General features: G+C 45.7%; 1 protein-coding gene across 6 annotated transcripts in view; it reads left to right on the plus strand.

Annotated features, from left to right (window-relative positions):
- The window catches only part of CUEDC1 (CUE domain containing 1), a 136,430-nt gene that overhangs the window by 95,360 nt on the left and 21,979 nt on the right, over window positions 1-19,091 (plus strand). For all 6 annotated transcript variants that reach the window (XM_073315108.1, XM_073315107.1, XM_073315112.1 and 3 more), the window contains 5 exons: window positions 3,485-3,612; window positions 10,407-10,533; window positions 12,714-12,897; window positions 16,644-16,727; window positions 18,989-19,075. In XM_073315108.1, the coding sequence (XP_073171209.1) occupies window positions 3,485-3,612; window positions 10,407-10,533; window positions 12,714-12,897; window positions 16,644-16,727; window positions 18,989-19,075 (610 nt within the window). The remainder of the gene's footprint in view (window positions 1-3,484; window positions 3,613-10,406; window positions 10,534-12,713; window positions 12,898-16,643; window positions 16,728-18,988; window positions 19,076-19,091) is intronic.

Raw genomic sequence — 19,091 nt, forward strand, 5'->3', positions numbered from 1 at the left:
CATCAAGGCAATGGGACCTTGCAGGTGCTGGGGGTCTAATTTCCTCTAATAGGAGTCATGCAATCAGGAGGGAGCTGTATTTTTGTGACTTGGACCTAGATCCTTGTTAACCATATCATTCTGTATGCTATAGGCATCATGCGCATCCTCCTCCTCCTTCCCTTCCTCTTCCTGCCTCCAGTTGCATTGTGCCTGCATCAGGTATCAAGAAAGCAGGCTGTGTTCTGCAAATTGTCTACTTTTAAAAAGAAAATTTTCTCTTTCTTGGATTCTTCTTCATCTTGGTCTTTCCAGTGGTGATTCCATCGTTGGGTCACCTGGGACGTTGCCTCACATAGAAGAAATATCTAAGTAAAATAAACGTCCCTGCCTTTTGTTCACAGTTACCCTTGGATCTTCCAGATGAAGTCCATTGGGGAAACCCTAGAACATGGACTGTTTCCAGCTGGGGCCTCCAAAGCCGGAGGGCACGCGCACTTCAGTGAACAGGCTAGTAGCAAGAGCCAAAGCCTGGGGAGTACTTTTAAAAGTGCCCTTTCTGAGTGCATGTGCCCCTGAGAAGAATTGCAGAGGATTACATACCTAAGATTTGCACCTGGAGCTGCCGCTGGTGCACATTCACCTCCCCCCTCCCAAGGAACCGCATAGACATCTAATGACGTGATGTGTCATGGTGATATTTATAGCAAAGTAACATTGACAAGTGATTAAAGCAGGGGACTGGGAATTCATACTCCTGCATGCTTTCTTAGCTCTGCTACGGACATCACTGTGTGACCTTGGGCAAATCATTTAGGCCCAGATATTGAAAGGCATTCCTGTGCCCTATGCCTACTGATTAAGGGGTTTAAATCTCATTTTCAAAAGGGCTTTGGACACTTAGGAGCCAAAATCCCATTGACAGGCAATGGGCCTCTTACTTACCTACTTCACATGGAGAAGTTGGAAGACTCAATTAATGCTAGTTTGGCAATATAAGATCCTCTAATGTAAAGTGCTGTAAAAGTGCAAATTGTTTATTAACAACAGTCCAGGACTCCTCATCATACCCACTGATATTACATGGCAATTTGCTGGTGAGCAAGGTGTATTTGTTTTTGTAGCTAATTTTATGATTGAAATTAACACCTGTGAAAGGGAAGGTCTTATACCTTTAGCCCTGTCCCAAGCATGGTGCAAGCAGGCACTGTTCAGGCTCTTCTCCTACATACTTCAGCCAGTGCCCCTCGGTGCAGCAGTAGTGCTTCAGCGAAGATGCTACGTATGCTGATGGGATGGCTTCTCCTGCTGCTGTAGGTACTCCACCTCCCCAAGAGGTGCCAGTGCTGCCTACATCAGGGGTTAGGTCGGTTTAACTGGATTGTCCACACACCTGAGCAATATAGTTACACCAACCTCATTTTCTAGTGTAGGCCAGGCCTTAGGGTATGTATGTACTACTATGTCTGCACGGCAGCTACACTGCTGTAGCGTTGTAGTGTAGACACTAAAGTGATGGAATGAGCTTTTCTTTTGCTATAGCAAATCCACCCTCTTGAGAGACAGTCATTAGGTGGATGGAAGAATTCTTCTGTCAGCCTAGCAGTGTTTATTCTGGCGCTTAGGTTGGCTTAACTATGTCTGTCAGGGATGTGAATTTTTCACACCCTGAGCCATGTAGTTAGGTTGACCTAAGTTTTAGGCATAGAGGAGGCCTCACATTCTGTATCTTGTTCTGCACTAAAGGAGCACTAAATGAACTGAGTCATAGCACCAAGTAACTGTTTAAGAGCCATTCCCAGGTGCATGTTAGTTGTCAAGGTATGCAGTGCTCTGGGTTTTGTAAAGTAGGTCAGGAGGCCAATCAGTAAAATATGCAAGAAGTTCAGAAGCAGGTTTCAGTTTGATTAGTCAGGCAGGCACACATTCGAGTGCACGGTTCAAACAGTGAAGCATGCAGTTAGATCAGTTTGTTTTAAAAGGCACTTGAGGTCTGAGCCAAAACCCCACTGAGTCAGAGGAAAAACTTCCATTGACTTCAGCCAGCTTTAGATCAGGCCCTTTGTGAAGTCCGTTCCTGGAGGGCATCGTGGGGATTGGAACCGAGATGCCTAGTCTTCAGTGGCAGCTCATAAGTGACGTTGCTGCTGGTGAGAGATGCAGAAATCTAGAATCAAATTAAAGACACAGTCACTGGAAGCATCAACTTTTAGAGGAGGTCAAGAAGCAGCTCCTTGCCTGGTCATGTTCCTCCCCAGAGAGATTATAGAGGAGCTGGACACCTAACAGAGAAAAATAAGCCTGTGTTTAAAATCAATTCACTGCACTGTGGCCATCATTGCGGGGTCTGTGTTCCCAGTGCAGGACTGCACGTGCAGAGCAATGCAAAGGTGTGGAGAATGCGTTTACCTCCACACCATTCGGGGTGTGAACTGCAGACTCTCCCTAGGCTGTGAGGAGAGGGAGTTATAAGAGAGAGAGATAAAGGCGACACCAGGAGTGACTGCACTTTGCAGCATGGAAGGCCACAGTCAGCAGCCTGCCAGGGGTTGCCATGCCAACTGCTCGATCCTGGAAGGTGCTCACTTTTTTCATAGAAGTCAGAAGTTTCTGAGGGAGGGATTTTTTTCCCCCAAAAATCACTTAAGCGTGCAAACTTCATTGTCTTTCAGTGGCACTGGTGTGCCTAAGTGGCTGAGGTGCTTTTGAGAATCCAACCCTGAGTGCTTAGCACCTTTCAAGATTGGGACCCGGGTTTTGCGCAAGAATTGTTGCACACTCTTAAAAACCAAAATGAAATGCACCCACCCTACCTGCTGGTGCTTGTACAGTATCTGCCTTGCTTGTTTAGTTTCACTAGTGATAAATACTATAACTGATCAGCTGAGGCCCCGAGTCCTGGTGTCTTATTACAACATGTGTGATGGGAGAGATGTTATCCCTGCCCCTTCCTTTCAGGGAGCAGAAATGATATGTATTCAGCTAGCCATTTTTCCACTAGGTGGTCAAGTTATCTCTGATAACTACAAGTTTCCCACCCACTGATTTATTACAGGTTTCTGAGTGGTAGCTGTGTTATTCTGTATCAGCAAAAACAATGAGGAGTCCTTGTGGCACCTTAGAGACTAACACATTTATTTCACTCCATGCATCTGATGAAGTGGGTTTTAGCCCATGAAAGCTTATGCCCAAATATATTTGTTAGTCTCTAAGGTGCCACAAGGACTCCTTGTTGATTTATTACAGTGTGTCTTAAAGGGACACTGCTGGGTTTGGCAGCCCCCGCATTAGCCTGATGTAAAATATGTGATGGGCCTGATTCTGGTCCCATGTTGACATTACACCAGTGCTGCTCCATGGACATCCATAGAGTTGCTCCTGATTTACACCTGTATATGTGAGAGGAGAGGATCGGGCCTCCCTAGGCATGTCTTGCATTGTCCAGGCTCGCCTCTGCTGACCCGTGACTGGTCTCTTATTTTCTCTCCATCATTTATTTGTGTAGATTTTGGAGCGGACGCTTGAACCGGACAGTTCAGATGAAGAGCCTCCTCCCGTCTACTCGCCCCCTGCCTATGATATGCATGTCTTTGACCGGCAGTATCCACAAGCTCCACCAAGCCCCCCTCCCAGGTAAGAGCCACAGCGTAGAGTCCACCCAGCATGAGTCCACTGTCTCGCAGGAAATAGCCAGGAGCAAGCTTGTTCTGGGTTACCATAATGGGGAACCGCTAGTGTTGGGGTCACGCTCTGAATCTCTGAAAGGATACTGTTGGGGTGGAGCAAGTGCATTTCAACATGTTTATCTCACTGCCTATAGTTTCCTTTTACAGACTAGAGTGAATTTGTTTCCTTAACAAAAGGTTTTGTCTCCCACCCATATCCAAGTGTGCTTGGGAATGCCAGGCTGTGCATGCTGGCTTGCTGATATAGGGATAGTTGAGAGGGCCGGACCACATAGGCTGGAGCATTGCTGAACTTGAAATGGTAGTGAATCAAACCCACAGGAATGCCAGTTCATAAAAATGAAGCAAGCTAGTAGGTAACAGAAACACCAGGCTGCTTTCTTTTGGGGCTAGTGATGATGTTGTGTACGCTGCCTTGTGGAGGAGGCACTGGTAGCTAAGAGAAGCGCGAAGCACTAATGATGGGGCTTCTGACAGCTCCAGGAACCTTGCTGCCTCAGTGGGGGTGTTTACGACAGGAGAGCAAAAATTGGAACCATTTATATTTGAGTCTGATCTTTGTAGGAGGAGCAGGATGGGTTTGGATCTAAACCGCACGAGACGCAAAATCAAAATCCGGATGAGCAAAGTTTTTAGTGCAATTGCAGCACAAAATTTTTCACCCTTCCTATAGTCACAGTAGGTTTTGATGGAATGTTCCACCAGAAGGGGTGAAAGACTGTCCTGCAGCCTACCCCCTAGAAAACTTAGCATGAATGGAAAAGAGCTATCCTTTCTCCCGTGTTGCTAATTAGATGGGCTTGCACACCATTCAATACACTGTCCTCGCTGCTGTCTGTCATATGTTCTATTTCACCATGTTGCTTTGGCCAGAGGTTGAGTGTTTTTGAAAGGCAGATGCGCCAGACACATTCCGAGGCTGCACAAATGGTGCTTCGCTGCGTTTTGGCTGGCCTCTTGTGGAGTTGGCTGGTGAGAGTTAATTAGGATTGGGTGAGATAAAGCCAGAGGGGATGAATGAAGATCACAGCTGGGTGAAAATGTCTGCAAGGCTCTAGAAACTCAACAGCTGAAAGGCCCAGAAAATAACTCATGGGCTGAATGGAATGTCAAAAATTAGCTAAAAGAGGTGAGCTGTTGTTTCATCTAAACAACAGCAGGTGGTTTCTCTCATTAAGCCTATTGCTTTTCATCATTGAAAACAAAGAGATTTTATAGTCAGAAAATGTAGAGTAACAGAGATGGTGGCTATAGAAATAGCACATATGTCCTTAAATGTAGATAGCTCACTGCATTCCTCGGGCACTAAAGCCAGACTTCGTTCATTGTTCAGTGTGTCCTAGCAATCAGTTGTCACGTACTCAGAAGTAAAACTCGACCATAACCTGACATGCCACGCTCCCTGGGAACACCTGAAAATTAAGATCTCTTCCTGTACCACCTTGGTGTGAAAACTATTGGGAACCTCCTGTGGAGCCAACCCTTTGGTCCTTCATACATCTGTCCCTGGTGTTTGCTCTAACTGAAAACTGCTCTATGGTCTGGGGTGAAGCTGCCGCGCTTAGGCTGTCGACACAGAGCTGAATTTGGCCACTTGTATTATTAGTGGCTGTTTGAATTATACTCCAGTCTGTGTTAGTGCACATTCTGGCAGACCTTTGACAAGATGCCATGACCGTCAAGTCTGCTTGGAGAGCTCTGAGAGGTGAAAATCAACCTATTACGTTTCTGGTTGACTGGTGCCCCATTTTCAAACAGGAAACAACTTGCAGCGCCAACTCCAAGATCTGCTTACATTCAGGGGAGGAATCCCACTCCTGCAGATGGTGTGTGAGACAGTGGCTGATGTCTTGACACTCTTTTGCTAAAGCAGCTCACCCACTGCTCTAGAGGAGTACCATGCGTGGATGGTCAGTACCACCAGGCAGCTGAAAACTAGGTTCTTACAGAGTGGAAGCATTGGTGGAAGAGAGAGTCTAACACACTGAGTAAATTCAGGAGTCCATCGCTGCACCTGCCTCTTTGTCCACTTAATCGTAGATCGTGGACCAGCCTCAACAGGGTACGCTCTGGCTCATCCAGAGTAGCCGCAACCATATACAGGCATGGATTTCCTCCATGTGCTGCGACTGGGGAGCAGTGTTGCAGACAGTAACTCATGTGGTGGAAGTGTGGCCAACCCAACATCTGGAGGGTGGTTTACCCCTCGCCTCCTGTGATACAGAGGCTATGCTTTGCTTATGAACCTGGACATTGAGCTCTGTCATATGCATATGAGAGGAGGAGGAGCAATCGCTAAATTGTACTGTGGATTAGACGAGCTTAAAATGAACTGGCCAGTAGGTATGTCCAAGTTGTAATAGTTGTCCACTGACCTAGTAGATGTGGTGGAATCAAAAGTGCTAAATGGTGTAATGAGCCCTGTACTGCTGAGAGCTCATTGAGATTCTACTTTAGCTTGGCTGGAAGAGGCCTGGACTTCTGGAGCAAGAGGATCCAAATTTTATTCCTTTTGTTGCGGTGATGTTCTGAGTGGCTATGGGATGTGTATCACTGTGACGATTGGGGAGTTCCAGTTGGCCCGGGATTTGATGTTTTCATAGAGCGTAAGGCCAGAAGGGACCGTTAAATCATCTGAATATCACAGGCCATAAAACTTCAGTTACCCCTGCATTGAGCCCAGTAACTTTGCTTGGTTAAAGTCTATCTTCCAAAAGGCATCCAGTCTTGATCTGAAGACTCAATCCACCACTTCCCTTGGTAGTTTGTTCAATCGTACTGCTAAAAGTGGCCTGTTTTCTAACTGAAATTTGTCTGGCTTCCACTTCAGCTATGATTTCGTGTTCTGCCTTTCTGATCCAGATGAAAAAGCCCTTTTGTAGCTGGTATTTCTCCCTGTGAAGGCACTTAAATATATATTACATTTGTTGGTGTCTTTTTCTGTCTCTAGTTTCCATTATTCTGTGATATACTAACAGGCTCTTCAGTGCATCTAGGCGATAAAAGCTTATTTTCCCCCATAAGGCATAATATTGATGTGTGTGTGTGTGTATATATATATAATCAGATAGCTTATCAGTGCAACCTCACAACTGTTTGCTATATACTGTATCCCTGAAATAGCCTTTTGGGGATACCAGTGGCTGTCCTCCTGACGTTCTGCGGAGAGGTGCCAACACATTACTGACCTGAGGGCAGCCTTGACAATTGGCAGAGAGCCTGAGGGCTGCGCCAGGTTTTTACAAAATGGATTTATCCAGCTACGCTCATCTTTCACTGTGAAGGCGGCATGGGGCACTCTGTTTTTGACCCAGCATTGTGTACTGGGATCTGTAGTTGGTTTGGCCACTTCTCTGCCGGTTCCATAAGATCTGCAGCTGCTAAGGAGGCTGGCTTAAGAGAAGCAGGCTCCTCTAGAGAGTGTGGCTGTGGAGGGTCAAGTGATGCAATTCACTGATGTAGAATTGTCCTGGGGGTGGAGGGAGAAATGTGCTCTTCCTGATCCTTTAATCAAACCCAAACACCATATGATTCTTTGGCTGACTCCTGCTGTCCCTGCAGTGCCTCTGCAGGATGGGTACAGTCACAGTTTGAAAGGGAAGTTCCAAAGTGGGAGTTGCCTGGCAAGAGGCTTTTATTTGTTTCCTTCACTGTGTGTAAGTGGTAATGAAGACATTAACATTCACACGCAGTCATCATCGCCTCCTGCCACCTCCGCTGACTTTTATGCTTCGCTGCAAGCCCTGAAAATAAAATCCACAGCTCCTAAGCTCTTAGAGAAAGCAATACATTCTCTCCCCGTCAGCACAAAATCTGCAAGAATGGAGCTCCCCACCTCCCTCCTCATCTCTTCTGTCCCCTGCCAGCTTTGTGCCTTCTTTCAAGCTTCCATGTACTCCTCTCAATTAACGTACACCAGGCCCCCGCTGCCCCTCCAGCTTCAAACACCTCCTGGAAACCTGATAACTAAGAGCATCCAGACTCCGCTCTGTGTTTGTTCTCAGCGTTCTGCCTGCCTCTTGGTGCCTGTGGGTTGTTAGCTCTTCAGGACAAGGATTCAGTTCTTTGAGCAGTGCATCTTGCTTTGTGTAAAGCACCTTGTATGCTGACTTTGACAGATAAATAATAACTTCTCCTGAAAGGGTGTTAATTGGGGAAATCCTTGACACAGAGGCAAAGCCTGTCCCACATATGGGGAGATTTGGAGGGAGCGGGGGAGATGAAGATCCCAGAAGAAACCCCCTCCCCCAGAAAATGCAAAATCATAGAATCATAGAATATCAGGGTTGGAAGGGACCTCAGGAGGTCATCTAGTCCAACCCCCCGCTCAAAGCAGGACCAATCCCCAATTTTTGCCCCGATCCCTAAATGGCCCCCTCAAAGATTGAACTCACAACCCTGGGTTTAGCAGGCCAATGCTCAAACCACTGAGCAGAAGCCAATTTCAAACTCCCAGAAATGCAGGCAGCCCCACTCTAGCAGTGGGTTCAATTAGTCTGTGGAATAGCCTCCCCCAAGGAAATGGGGTCCAGTGCTCAGGGTGTTTAAAACTAAACAAGATAAATCATTAGGAAAGATACAATGAGGGACAGTCCTGGCCGTGGTGACCTAATGGGTCTCTTCTGTGTCTGCGTTCTGTGATTCTGGGGAATGCTCTGGCAAACAGCCCCATCAGAACTCCAGAAAGAATTGACCAAATGAAATTGCAAATGAAAGTGTTAACAGACTGATAGGCAAGAAATGGCTGAGTAGGAAGATCCCCTGTCCCATTATCTGAGTGTGGTTATAGGGGAAGATAGAAGAAGTGGTGAGCAAGGCATGGCCTGTGGACCCAGAATATGATAAAGGGCTGAGGATACAGGCTATCCATGTACATAGACTGCCTGCCATCCGCGTACAGCGCTGATAGTGATGCCTAGGGTGCTGTTGATTCACATTCATAGGTTCCATTTGAAGCCTCTGGTGTTCACCCATTGCTGAAGCAGACAGATTTGACATGCAAAAGAGTCTGCTGCAACTTCCAGTCTTACAAAGCAATCTGGTGGTAGGGTTAGCACAGAGCAGGTCAAAGGACTTCTTGGTTAGTGATGTGCCTTCTGCTCTGTAGTGGCCATTACAACACTGCAGGGGTCACTTCCATTTGGTTCTTGAACTTCACCCTCTGGCGGAATCTAACCGTCAACAGTTACTCCATCCTCTTTCAACTGGACTGAAATGTACAAAACTTCACTTCACGTTACCCTTACAGGTTGCCACATCCAGTCACGTCACTTGGCTTATCAAGTCTGGTATCCTGCCTCAGCTCTGGCCCTATGCTTGAGGGTTTGAAGGAAGAAAACACCTCCCTTCTCTTCTCTTCCTCCCCTCTGCAGAGGAACGCTCATGGGCAATTATGCAGTGCTGTACTTTGTGGGGTTGGGTGGGTGTGATTTACATAGTTAAGGCATAACTCTCACAGTGTTGCTAACTCTCACAATATTTGATGATTTTCTTAAGACCCCAGTTCCTGGTGTCATTATCTGAGAATCTTGAGTAACAAAACCTGAAACAAATACTCACCAGCAACCACACAACAGAACCACTAACCCAGAAACCTATCCTTGCAACAAAGCCTGTTGCCAACTGTGTCCACATATCTGTTCAGGGGACACCATCATAGGGCCTAATCACATCAGCCACACTATCAGAGGCTCGTTCACCTGCACATCTACCAATGTGATATATGCCATCATGTGCCAGCAATGCACCTCTGCCATGTACATTGGTCCAACTGGACAGTCTCTACGTAAAAGAATAAATGGACACAAATCAGACGTCAAGAATTATAACATTCAGAAACCAGTTGGAGAACACTTCAATCTCTTTGGTCACTCGATTACAGACCTAAAAGTTGCAATTCTTCAACAAAAAAACTTCAAAAACAGACTCCAATGAGAGACTGCTGAATTGGAATTAATTTGCAAACTGGATACAATTAACTTAGGCTTGAATAGAGACTGGGAGTGGATGGGTCAGTACACAAAGTAAAACTATTTCCCCATGTTTATGCCTCCCCCACTCGCCCCCCTCCCCACTGTTCCTCAGACGTTCTTGTCAACTGCTGGAAATGGCCCACCTTAACTACAAAAGGGCCCCCCTCATTGTCCCTCATCCTCGTCTCCTCCCCCCCCCCGCTCTCCTGCTGGTAACAGCTCATCTTAAGTGATCACTCTCCTTACAGTATGTATGGTAACACCCATTGTTTCATGTTCTCTATGTATATAAATCTCCCCATTGTATCTTCCACTGAATGCATCCGATGAAGTGAGCTGTAGCTCACGAAAGCTTATGCTCAAAGAAATTTGTTAGTCTCTAAGGTGCCACAAGTCCTCCTTTTCTTTTTGCGAATACAGACTAACATGGCTGCTACTCTGAAACAAAACAAAGTGTGAATGTCCAGCAGAGGAAAGCCTGAAAAAGTGGTAACACCGAAAGGCTCAAAAACTCAATGGCAAATAAAAAGAACTCCAAACTAGTTAGTTTAAAATTATTTTAAAGCCAAGCTTGTGATCTTTTGGGGGAAGGGGATGATGGCTGATGTGATTTTTTGAATGCTTGAGGTTGGCCCTCAGTTCCTATCAAGTCACTGGGAATTGAGGGCACTCACATCTTGAGGAGCTGGGTTCTGAGAGTTTGCAGAGTGAGCCAGAATGCTGAAATGATTGCTTTCTCATCTCGGTGTCTTTTTTCCCTGGCCTACAGGATTGATGTACCCAATTCCAGTGGCCCTCAGGTGCACAGACGGTACAGGAACTGGAATCCACCATTATTAGGCAACCTTCCTGATGATTTCCTTCGCATCCTACCCCAGCAGATGGACAGTGTGCAGGTGGGAGGAGAATGTGTTCAACTATATAGCACCTAGACTTCTTAGGGTGACAAGTTCAAATCCTAGCAGGGCTGGTTCTGTCCTTCATCTTTCTGAAGTAGATCCACTGAGCACTGCATAAATTACCATGAAGGGGCATTTCCAGTGAAAACCTAGTGATGCTGTGAGGTTAAATTCATCCCAAAATTTAAGATGCGCCAAAATCAAGTACTCTACAAACCTGTAGAAATATCACAGTGGAACTTAAATTTCAGCTATCACCCTTCTCCTATAGGGTTTACACCCTTAACTTTGCAGCAGGTGTGGTGTTTTAAGACCCTCTGGCTTCCAAGATGCATCATGGCAATTTTCATAGGAGTAGGCGTTTGACTGGGTGTCCCTGGCCAAAATTTCCCTTGTCCCCTTCTATTATACAATATGTTGCAGACTGGCTGGCTGCTGCCCTCCCACCCCAGAGATAAGCTTCATTTCACTGGTGCCATATAAATTAGGGTTTGTGAACTGCCTTTGGACTTCAGCATCAATACTTCATACTTTAGCATGGTCCTAAAACTCTATAGCTAGGCATCTCACAGTGTATCAATTTATGCATCTTGCCAGAGCTGCAATAGGAAGCTGTCTCCTGCAAGAAGCAAGAATGACCACTGAGCTAACTACTCGCACACCTAAATGCAAAGCTTATTTCTTCCACTTAGCTTTCCCACAGTATTTTCTCTGCCCACCCAACTCACATGTATATAAACAAGCAAACAAATCCATACATTAAGCTGTCTCTCCTATAGGCTAGGAGAGGCGAGACAGAAAATGCAATGAAGGGGGCTAAATTATAAGTAGACAGCTAGATTCTTCCCTTCCCTTTTGGCTCCGAAGGCACATCTACCACAGTTTCATAAATTATTGCTCTGGAGCTTCATCTTTTCAGGCTATATTACCTTTCTGGGAATAGGAAGCTGCCTGTTCACTGGGCTCTGGGGGAAGAGAAGTCCTGGTGCCTTTTTCCTTCCTTAGGAATTGTAGGCTATTGATTTTTATGGCCCTCTGCTACAAATCAGATAAATATGGTAGGCCAGGTGAGATTGCTACTGGATGGAATGTTTCTCCTCCTTCCCCTTTTGCATGCACAGATACATGCACAAGCAGGAAAATGAGAGCTAAAAGCTGTTAGGGTTTGTCTCAGATAGTGGAATTTGTCCGATGGTAAATTGCATTTTCAGCTGCTAGATGGGAAAAATAAAAGCTGTGCCACTTCGGCTTCCATCCGCGAGAGGCTCTGCACTTCTCCCCATGTCAAAGCCAGGTTCAGCCCTGGTTTGATATTGATTTAGCTATCAGAAGAACTCTAATACTTGTATTTAAAGTGAGGCTCTGACTATAAAAGTGGTTTAATGGGATTCCACGTTTATTGTGACTTTCTGATTTCCAGATTAGATGTTCTCAGATTCCAAGTTAAAAAGACAAACCACAAACTTTTTCTCCTGACTAGCCAGCCCTGCAGACTCAGCCTGAGAACCAAGCTGGGTACTTTCCTTTTCACACATCACTAGCAATAAAGCCAGGCCAAACTATCCCCTCATTGACTCCCATTGTGTAGCCTGATTGCTTTCAGTAAGTTTGTACATGTGTAATTGATTAGAAGTGTTTACTAAGTTCCAGTGATGATGCTCAAGGAGGAAGAGACTCTCGCTCACTATCCCACAGCTGAGTTGGCTCTTCTGGGCTGGCTGAGAAATGCCAAGGAAAAATGTATGCACCATATAGTCAGCATATCTGCTGCTGATTTTGCTCGGGAGCAAATATGCTGGGGAAGAGAGTGCCCTTGTCACAGTTGCCTTTCCCAGTAGAGATTTTCACTTTAACCAAGATCAGGATTGAAGCCCTTTGGTAAGGCTGAAGTATAGAGAGGATGGGAGTACAGCCTGCTGTTGTCTAAACTGTGCTGATTCTGTTGATAGATAGGGACCTTTAATTTTCAATGTGGATATTCCAGCACCTTTCACAAGAGCTAAAACCTTGATTCAGCAAAGCACTTATGCTTCAGTGTCATTGAAGCCACTGGGACTTAAACACATGCTTAAGTGCTTTGTTGAATCCCGTCTTACAGTCACACATGCTACCTGGTTACTGTAATGAGCTTCTCAGGGCCTTCATTGACTCTTCCTTTATGTCATGCTCTTGTCCAGAGTTCACAAAGTTGCCATCAGACTGTGCCGGGCGAGGGCAGCCAGAGATCCCAGGGCTCGTTGGACCAAGAGAGGAAGTGGAAACAGTACCTGGAAGATGAGCGAATTGCGCTCTTCTTACAAAATGAAGAGTTCATGAAGGAGCTCCAGAGGAACCGGGATTTTCTCCTGGCCCTTGAGAGAGGTGATAAGCCATTTCAGAGACTTCTGTGTATGCTTTTCATATGCTTGAATTCCTCCTTTGCTGCAACTTCCAGCCCTTGGGCCTCGTTCTCCATTGCCCTACACTGAGTGTCATCATTTACACAAATACAAAATGAGTGCAAAATGCAACTACACCACAATGGCAACGTTTTTCACCACGTTGCACTTACGCTGCATTGGTGTAAATAAGCTGAGGGTGCAGTGCTATGGAGACTTGGATCCATTGGGAGCTGATGGCAGGGGTGCTTTCTGTTCCTTCTAGCCTGGCTTGATAGTCTTCCTCATGGCTCTCCTAACTCTGCAAAGTCCTTCCATCTTCCCCACCAGCTAATACTCCTTTCATGACCATCAGACCTATAGAAGCATTGGGTGAAATCCTGGCAAAACTCCCCTTGACTTCAGTGAGACCACGAATTTCATCCATTATCCTCTGACCCCTCCTCCCACCTCTTCTGAAAGACCTAGACAAAACACTCCATCAGCTGTGATCGGTCTCCAAAGATTGGGCTTTATCATTACATCCTTGTCGTCCCCCGCCCCCCCAGATATTGCTGTTTCGATTATTTCCCTTTTAACCCTCTCTGCCTACAAAAAGGATAATTCTTCTTGGGTTTGGTGTATGATCACCTCAGTCTTTTAGCATTGTAACCTCTGCAGTTTCCACGATATGCATCTGATGAAGTGAGCTGTAGCTCACGAAAGCTTATGCTCTAATAAATTGGTTAGTCTCTAAGGTGCCACGAGTACTCCTTTTCTTTTTGCGAATACAGACTAACACGGCTGTTACTCTGAAACCTGTCATTGTAACCTCTGTCACTGTAAAATACTGCTGGGTTTCCTAGAGCTTCTCATCACATTCTATCTAGTGTCTCTTGCTAGTTGTTCTCAGCAGCTTTTCTGATGACACTACAGGGAGAAGTTCAGTGGTTTTGGTAACTTGAGGTCTCTTGAATGATGAGCTAGCCACTTTCTCTCTGCTCTGTCACTTTAATTCTGAACACACAGGCTAATTAATATATTCCCGTCTGGCTCATCTCACCAGTCATGGTATTTATCACTCACACGTCTCACTCTTGGTTTGGGAAAGCTCATCCTAATGCCTTAATTTAAATGCTCAGCCTCCTGTCCATCACAGCCAGAAAATCAGCTGCTCACTTACGATTTTCATTTTCTCTCCTTTGCCATGGTAAGACTATTATTTTCCAGCCTGCTTCTCTAATCTCTGTTGCTAAAACATGGGTGGTGCGTGAAGCTTAAGTGAACAAATAGAAACCACAAAATACAACACACAGTGTAGGACCTAGATGGTGATTAAGGGCCATGTGATACATTTCATTCATTGTGCATCTTAGATTGCCTCGCCTACAGCTCCCCCTTGAATCCATCTTCCCCAGGCCTGCTCCAGTGTTCTGAACCTCTGAGCAGCTCTGGACAGACAGCCTTCTCTGTTTTCAAAAAGCAGTTCAACAGGGAAACATTTCCATCTTTCTATGAATATCTGGGATTGTTCCTCAGTGTTACACTAGCCTTATGTGTTGGATGGCCACTGTTTCAATTGGTGCCTTATACTAGTGACTGAATACATATATAGTGGATATATGGTCAGTGTATATAATGTAAGTCGAGAGAGGTGCACATACTGAGTTAACTTGGCTGCTGGTACCTCAGGCTTTGCCTTGCCTGACTTTTTACAGTTGAACTGAATATTGCAGTAACACAGCTTTCTGCACAAAGTAGCTGTGTGTGCGCGTGCACACACACTGTCCAACAGCTCCACCCAGCCTTTGAAATACCTTTCTGGAGCAGTGCTCTTCAAGTGAGACTACAGCCCACTGGGTTTTGCACCTCTCAAAGATTTTCATACCCACTGTGCTCCAACTGTCTGATCCTGTCAGAGGGAACAGTTGTAAAGGAAATGGGATTTCACTTGTTGCTTGACTGCCTTGTATGTTGGTTTTGAAGGGGTCTGAACTTATACTCTTGGGGTTGGGATGTGGAGGCACAGAGCTACCACCAATTGGCTTGAGGCTTTACATGTGCAGAGCGCTAGCATTCGGAGCCTGCGGCAGTGTTGGGAGCACAGTTCTCTTCCTCTCTCGATTCCTCAAGCATTGTGTAGCCTCACTTTTCCTCTGAGGCAGAGGGAAACAGTGGAGAGAGCATGTGCTATCCAGCGCAGCAAAAAGACTGTTTGGAAAGCACTTGCCTAGGGTTCTTATGCTATCACTTATTGCCAGCTGGGATCCCACTCCTCCACAGAACAGCAGACCTCACTTCAGACTGTGTTTGCTCACTTTGCTGACAGATGGAACCCAGGACAAAGCAAACCAGGCTAGGACTGCAAACTTGGAGCAGGCAGCATTGAGGCTGCCATTCTAGCTTAGCTGCACTGTTTCAAAACAAAGCTGCACATTTGGGATCCAGATCTCAAATGCCCCCTAGTTTTAGATCAGGAAAGGGCCTTCAGCCCCAGGGTCTGTATTCAGCCTCACTATAAAGATTGGTGCCTATCTGCAAACTCAAGATCCAGGGTCAGATTTAACACACCCAGCATTAGAAGATGTGATGATCTGGGGTTGTGATTTGTCTTTGAATCCATATTTTCAGAAGCATGAATATCTTCTTCTGACGCCATCAGAGATGCGTTCAATTAACAGACAAGAGGATTATTACCCATTTGTTTTTAAATCTTTCCTGACAAGAGTTGTCAGCTTCTGAAAGTAAAACCATACCAGCCAATTTCTTTAAGTGTATTTCATCATGCTGGTGACATACCAAATTTCTGAAAATGCTCTCACAAATCATACATCATTAAGTCCAGTCACAACATTTGGCAATTAATTTCAGCTCACACTATACTTTGGGCCTGATTTTCCAGAGTGCTGATCACCTGCAAGTTCCTATTGACCTCAGATGCAGTCAGGGGTACTCGGCATTTCTGACACTCAAGATGCTCTTATTTGGGTGCTTACATGTGGATTTAGATGTCTGCCGTTTAGACACCTAAGTCTGAGCATTTTTTGCCTTCAGTTAATTATATTAGCATGGTCACATTTTTGTGCTATTTCTTTTCCATTCAAAAACCCAGCCTCTGGGTGAAGCAGATGCTTGCTCAGTCATTTGGGTTCAGCTGAGCCCAGCCAGCCCAAATGACTTCCTGTTTTTAACAATGCTATTGGTGGATCTCAATCCCAGCTCCCAGTTAGCCAGCCCTACAGCATGGTCCCTGTCGGGATGAGGCACATTGGCAGAGCAGTGTGGGGAAGCTGGCTCTACTGCCTTCCAGGCTGTACCTACCCTCTGGATGGAGGACTTAAGAACATAAGAATGGCCATACTGGGTCAGACCAAAGGTCCATCCAACCCAGTATCCTGTCTACCGACAGTGGACAATGCCAGGTGCCCCAGAGGGAGTGAACCTAAAGGTAATGATCTAGTGATCTCTCTCCTGCCATCCATCTGCACCCTCTGACAAACAGAGACTAGGACTTCAGCCTTCTGGGCTGTCAGTTCTGCCCCTTTCATAAACCATAAAAACAAATTTAAGATGAAGAAAAAAAATTCCCCCTGCTCCTGCCCCAGACTCCCTTCCTCATTCCATACCTTGTTACACTGAAGCTGTAAAACACCCTTGGCAGTGAGTGCAATGTAATGCCTGGTTAGGTCAAGAAGAATGGAATAAATGATTCAGGGTCCCAGGGCTAATTGAATGTTTTTTGTTCTTCAGATCGACTGAAGTATGAGTCAAAAAAATCCAAGTCGACCAGTGTTGCTGTCAGTAATGAATTCAGCTTTTCTTCTGTACAACCAGGTAATTTACAAGCCGTGTGTGAGCATATGATCACAGAGATCTCCTGGCAGCTGCTCTCGTATTTTTAACGCTTCTGCCATTGCGTTGTCTGCAGAGGGCCACACTGCAGGTAGGTCTTCGCTTTAAAAAAAAAAAAGAAAAAAAAAGTGTGTTCTAACCCAAATTAGCCAGCTTGGGTTAAAATAGCAGTAAAGATGTGCCAGTTTGGGTAGCAGCTCGAGTTCAGCCCCAGGCTGCTTTATCAGTTTTAAGTCGAGCTGCTAACCCAAGTTAAAAGCTGAGTTGCCGTATCTTTACTGCTGTTTTAACCAGAGTGAAGAACACACCTTTTTTGCAGTGGAGACATATCTTGTGACATGAATGGCAGAGGGTGAAAACCTTCCTTTTGGTGGCAATTGACATCAATCCCTTTCTCCTTTCCAAAACTCCTTAGGTTTGGGGCTGGAAAGGGATTCTCCCCCTGGGGGGGGGTATCGTCAGGGACATTGTGGGAGACTTCTGATGACTGTAAAAATAGTGTGATGTGAGCAGAAGTTATAGGGGAGATTTTTAGAGGAACAAAGGGCAGTTGGGACAGCCAGTGGGAGTTGAGGCCCTAATTCGTGTCTTTGCTTGGAAAATCTCCCCCTTAAGTTTCCTATCCTGCAGCAGATAATTTCTCTGTTTTCTCTCAGTTGCTGGAGCTGCTGGGAATGGGCAAAATGACCCAGAAAAGGGTGGCACACCTTTGCTAGCCTATTTGCTACTTCCCCCTGCCTACATGATACTGTATTAATAGCGCCTGCCTTGTCTCAATCCCTCAGCATTCAGAAAGCTTCGATTCCAGTCAGGTTGCAATAAGGAGACAGTAAGATGCAGTTTTCGGCTCCACTCTCTCTCTGCCTTAGTGCTAGAGTCTAGCACATGCTTTGAGCTTTGATCAAATGAAACTTGGAAACCATTATTGCTTCTACATTGGCCCAAGGCTAAAAGAGTCCTCCTCATTCCCCATCCTGGTCCTTTTCTCTCTTGCCATGCATGGCTATGTAGATTTTGCTTGGGAGTGGAGGTAGAATGAAGAGAACTATGCTCTAGTTCCCAAGTATAACAAAACATACCCTTGTCTAGCCCAGGAGCCAGGGATCATGCCTTGCAGGCATACCAACTATCTGAGTAATCTTGATTAACCTTAGGGACTGCATAGCAGCTGCCCCAAAGGACAGACAGCGTTGGTGTCTGTCAGTATCTTCATGTTGAACTACAGAGCAGGACACGGCAAATGGAGCTATTCATTGAGGCTTGACGTGATGATTTTGGCTAAGGTTACGGAATTTCAATTGTGCCCAGATTTGATAAAGAGGGCGAGAAGCACAAGGATATGATTAACAAGGAGCTGTGACTCACCCAGATCAGCTGCCTGCACTAGTACAGCTGAGACTTCTAAACTTTCTCCATTCTTAATTAACTGTCTGTATCATCATGGTAATGCAAATGGGCTTGGAGCATGATCTAATAACCAACTGAGAAATAAAATTAGCAGATTGGGTGACTTGGGGTCACTTTCTCTCAAAGAAGCAAGAGGCTTTTTGTTCAGCAAAGGGCAATTTTTTTTTGTATGAACAGACATTGATGGATGGGGCCTGATTCTGCAGGGCCTTGCACCTTGTGTAGTCATTTTGCATCCATTGTGCACAGGAGTGAAAGCTGCCAGGTCAGAGTGGTAGCACCTACAGCTGCTCTGCATTAATTCTGCACAGGTAGCAAAGTTGTAGAGCACTGAAGATTCAAGGCCACAGGCAGGCAGAAATCACCCATAGCTCTGTTGAAATCAACAGAGCCACAGCTGTAATCTCTTATCTGTAACCCTTTTAAAGGAAGGGCTGTACTGGAAGCAGCTGAATGTGGAGGGTCACTTCCATCCCAAGAGGCCTAGGTAGTACTGTATCTGCTGACCTCCATCCTGTCTCCCATCCCATCTCCCCCCTCCGCCAGAATCCAGCCCTGTCTGCATCCCACCTGGCTTGTCTCATTGAGACAGAACAGACTATCCCTTTGTGCACTAGGAAATGCTGGTAATTTCTCCCTGGTCTCCATCTTTTATGTGTGCTCTTTTCTTACTCTGTCTTATTCAGCTCAGGACAGAGATGCTTGCCAGCTGCTTTGTGGCAGGGCTGCTGTTTCACTGGAACTGGAATTGGGTCAGTGTGATGGTTCGGCTTAGATTCTCTGCACACCCTGCTCCACCCCTACAAACCCCTAGTGACCAGATTTTTGCATTTCAGGTGATGTAGCCCCTGTAACCAGCGAGGCCAGCAGTGCTGTGTCTGAAGATGCCTTATTCAGGGACAAATTGAAACACATGGGAAAATGTGAGTTTGTCTCTAC

Source organism: Lepidochelys kempii, chromosome 17, assembly GCF_965140265.1.
Source record: "Lepidochelys kempii isolate rLepKem1 chromosome 17, rLepKem1.hap2, whole genome shotgun sequence".
NCBI lineage: Eukaryota > Metazoa > Chordata > Testudines > Cheloniidae > Lepidochelys > Lepidochelys kempii.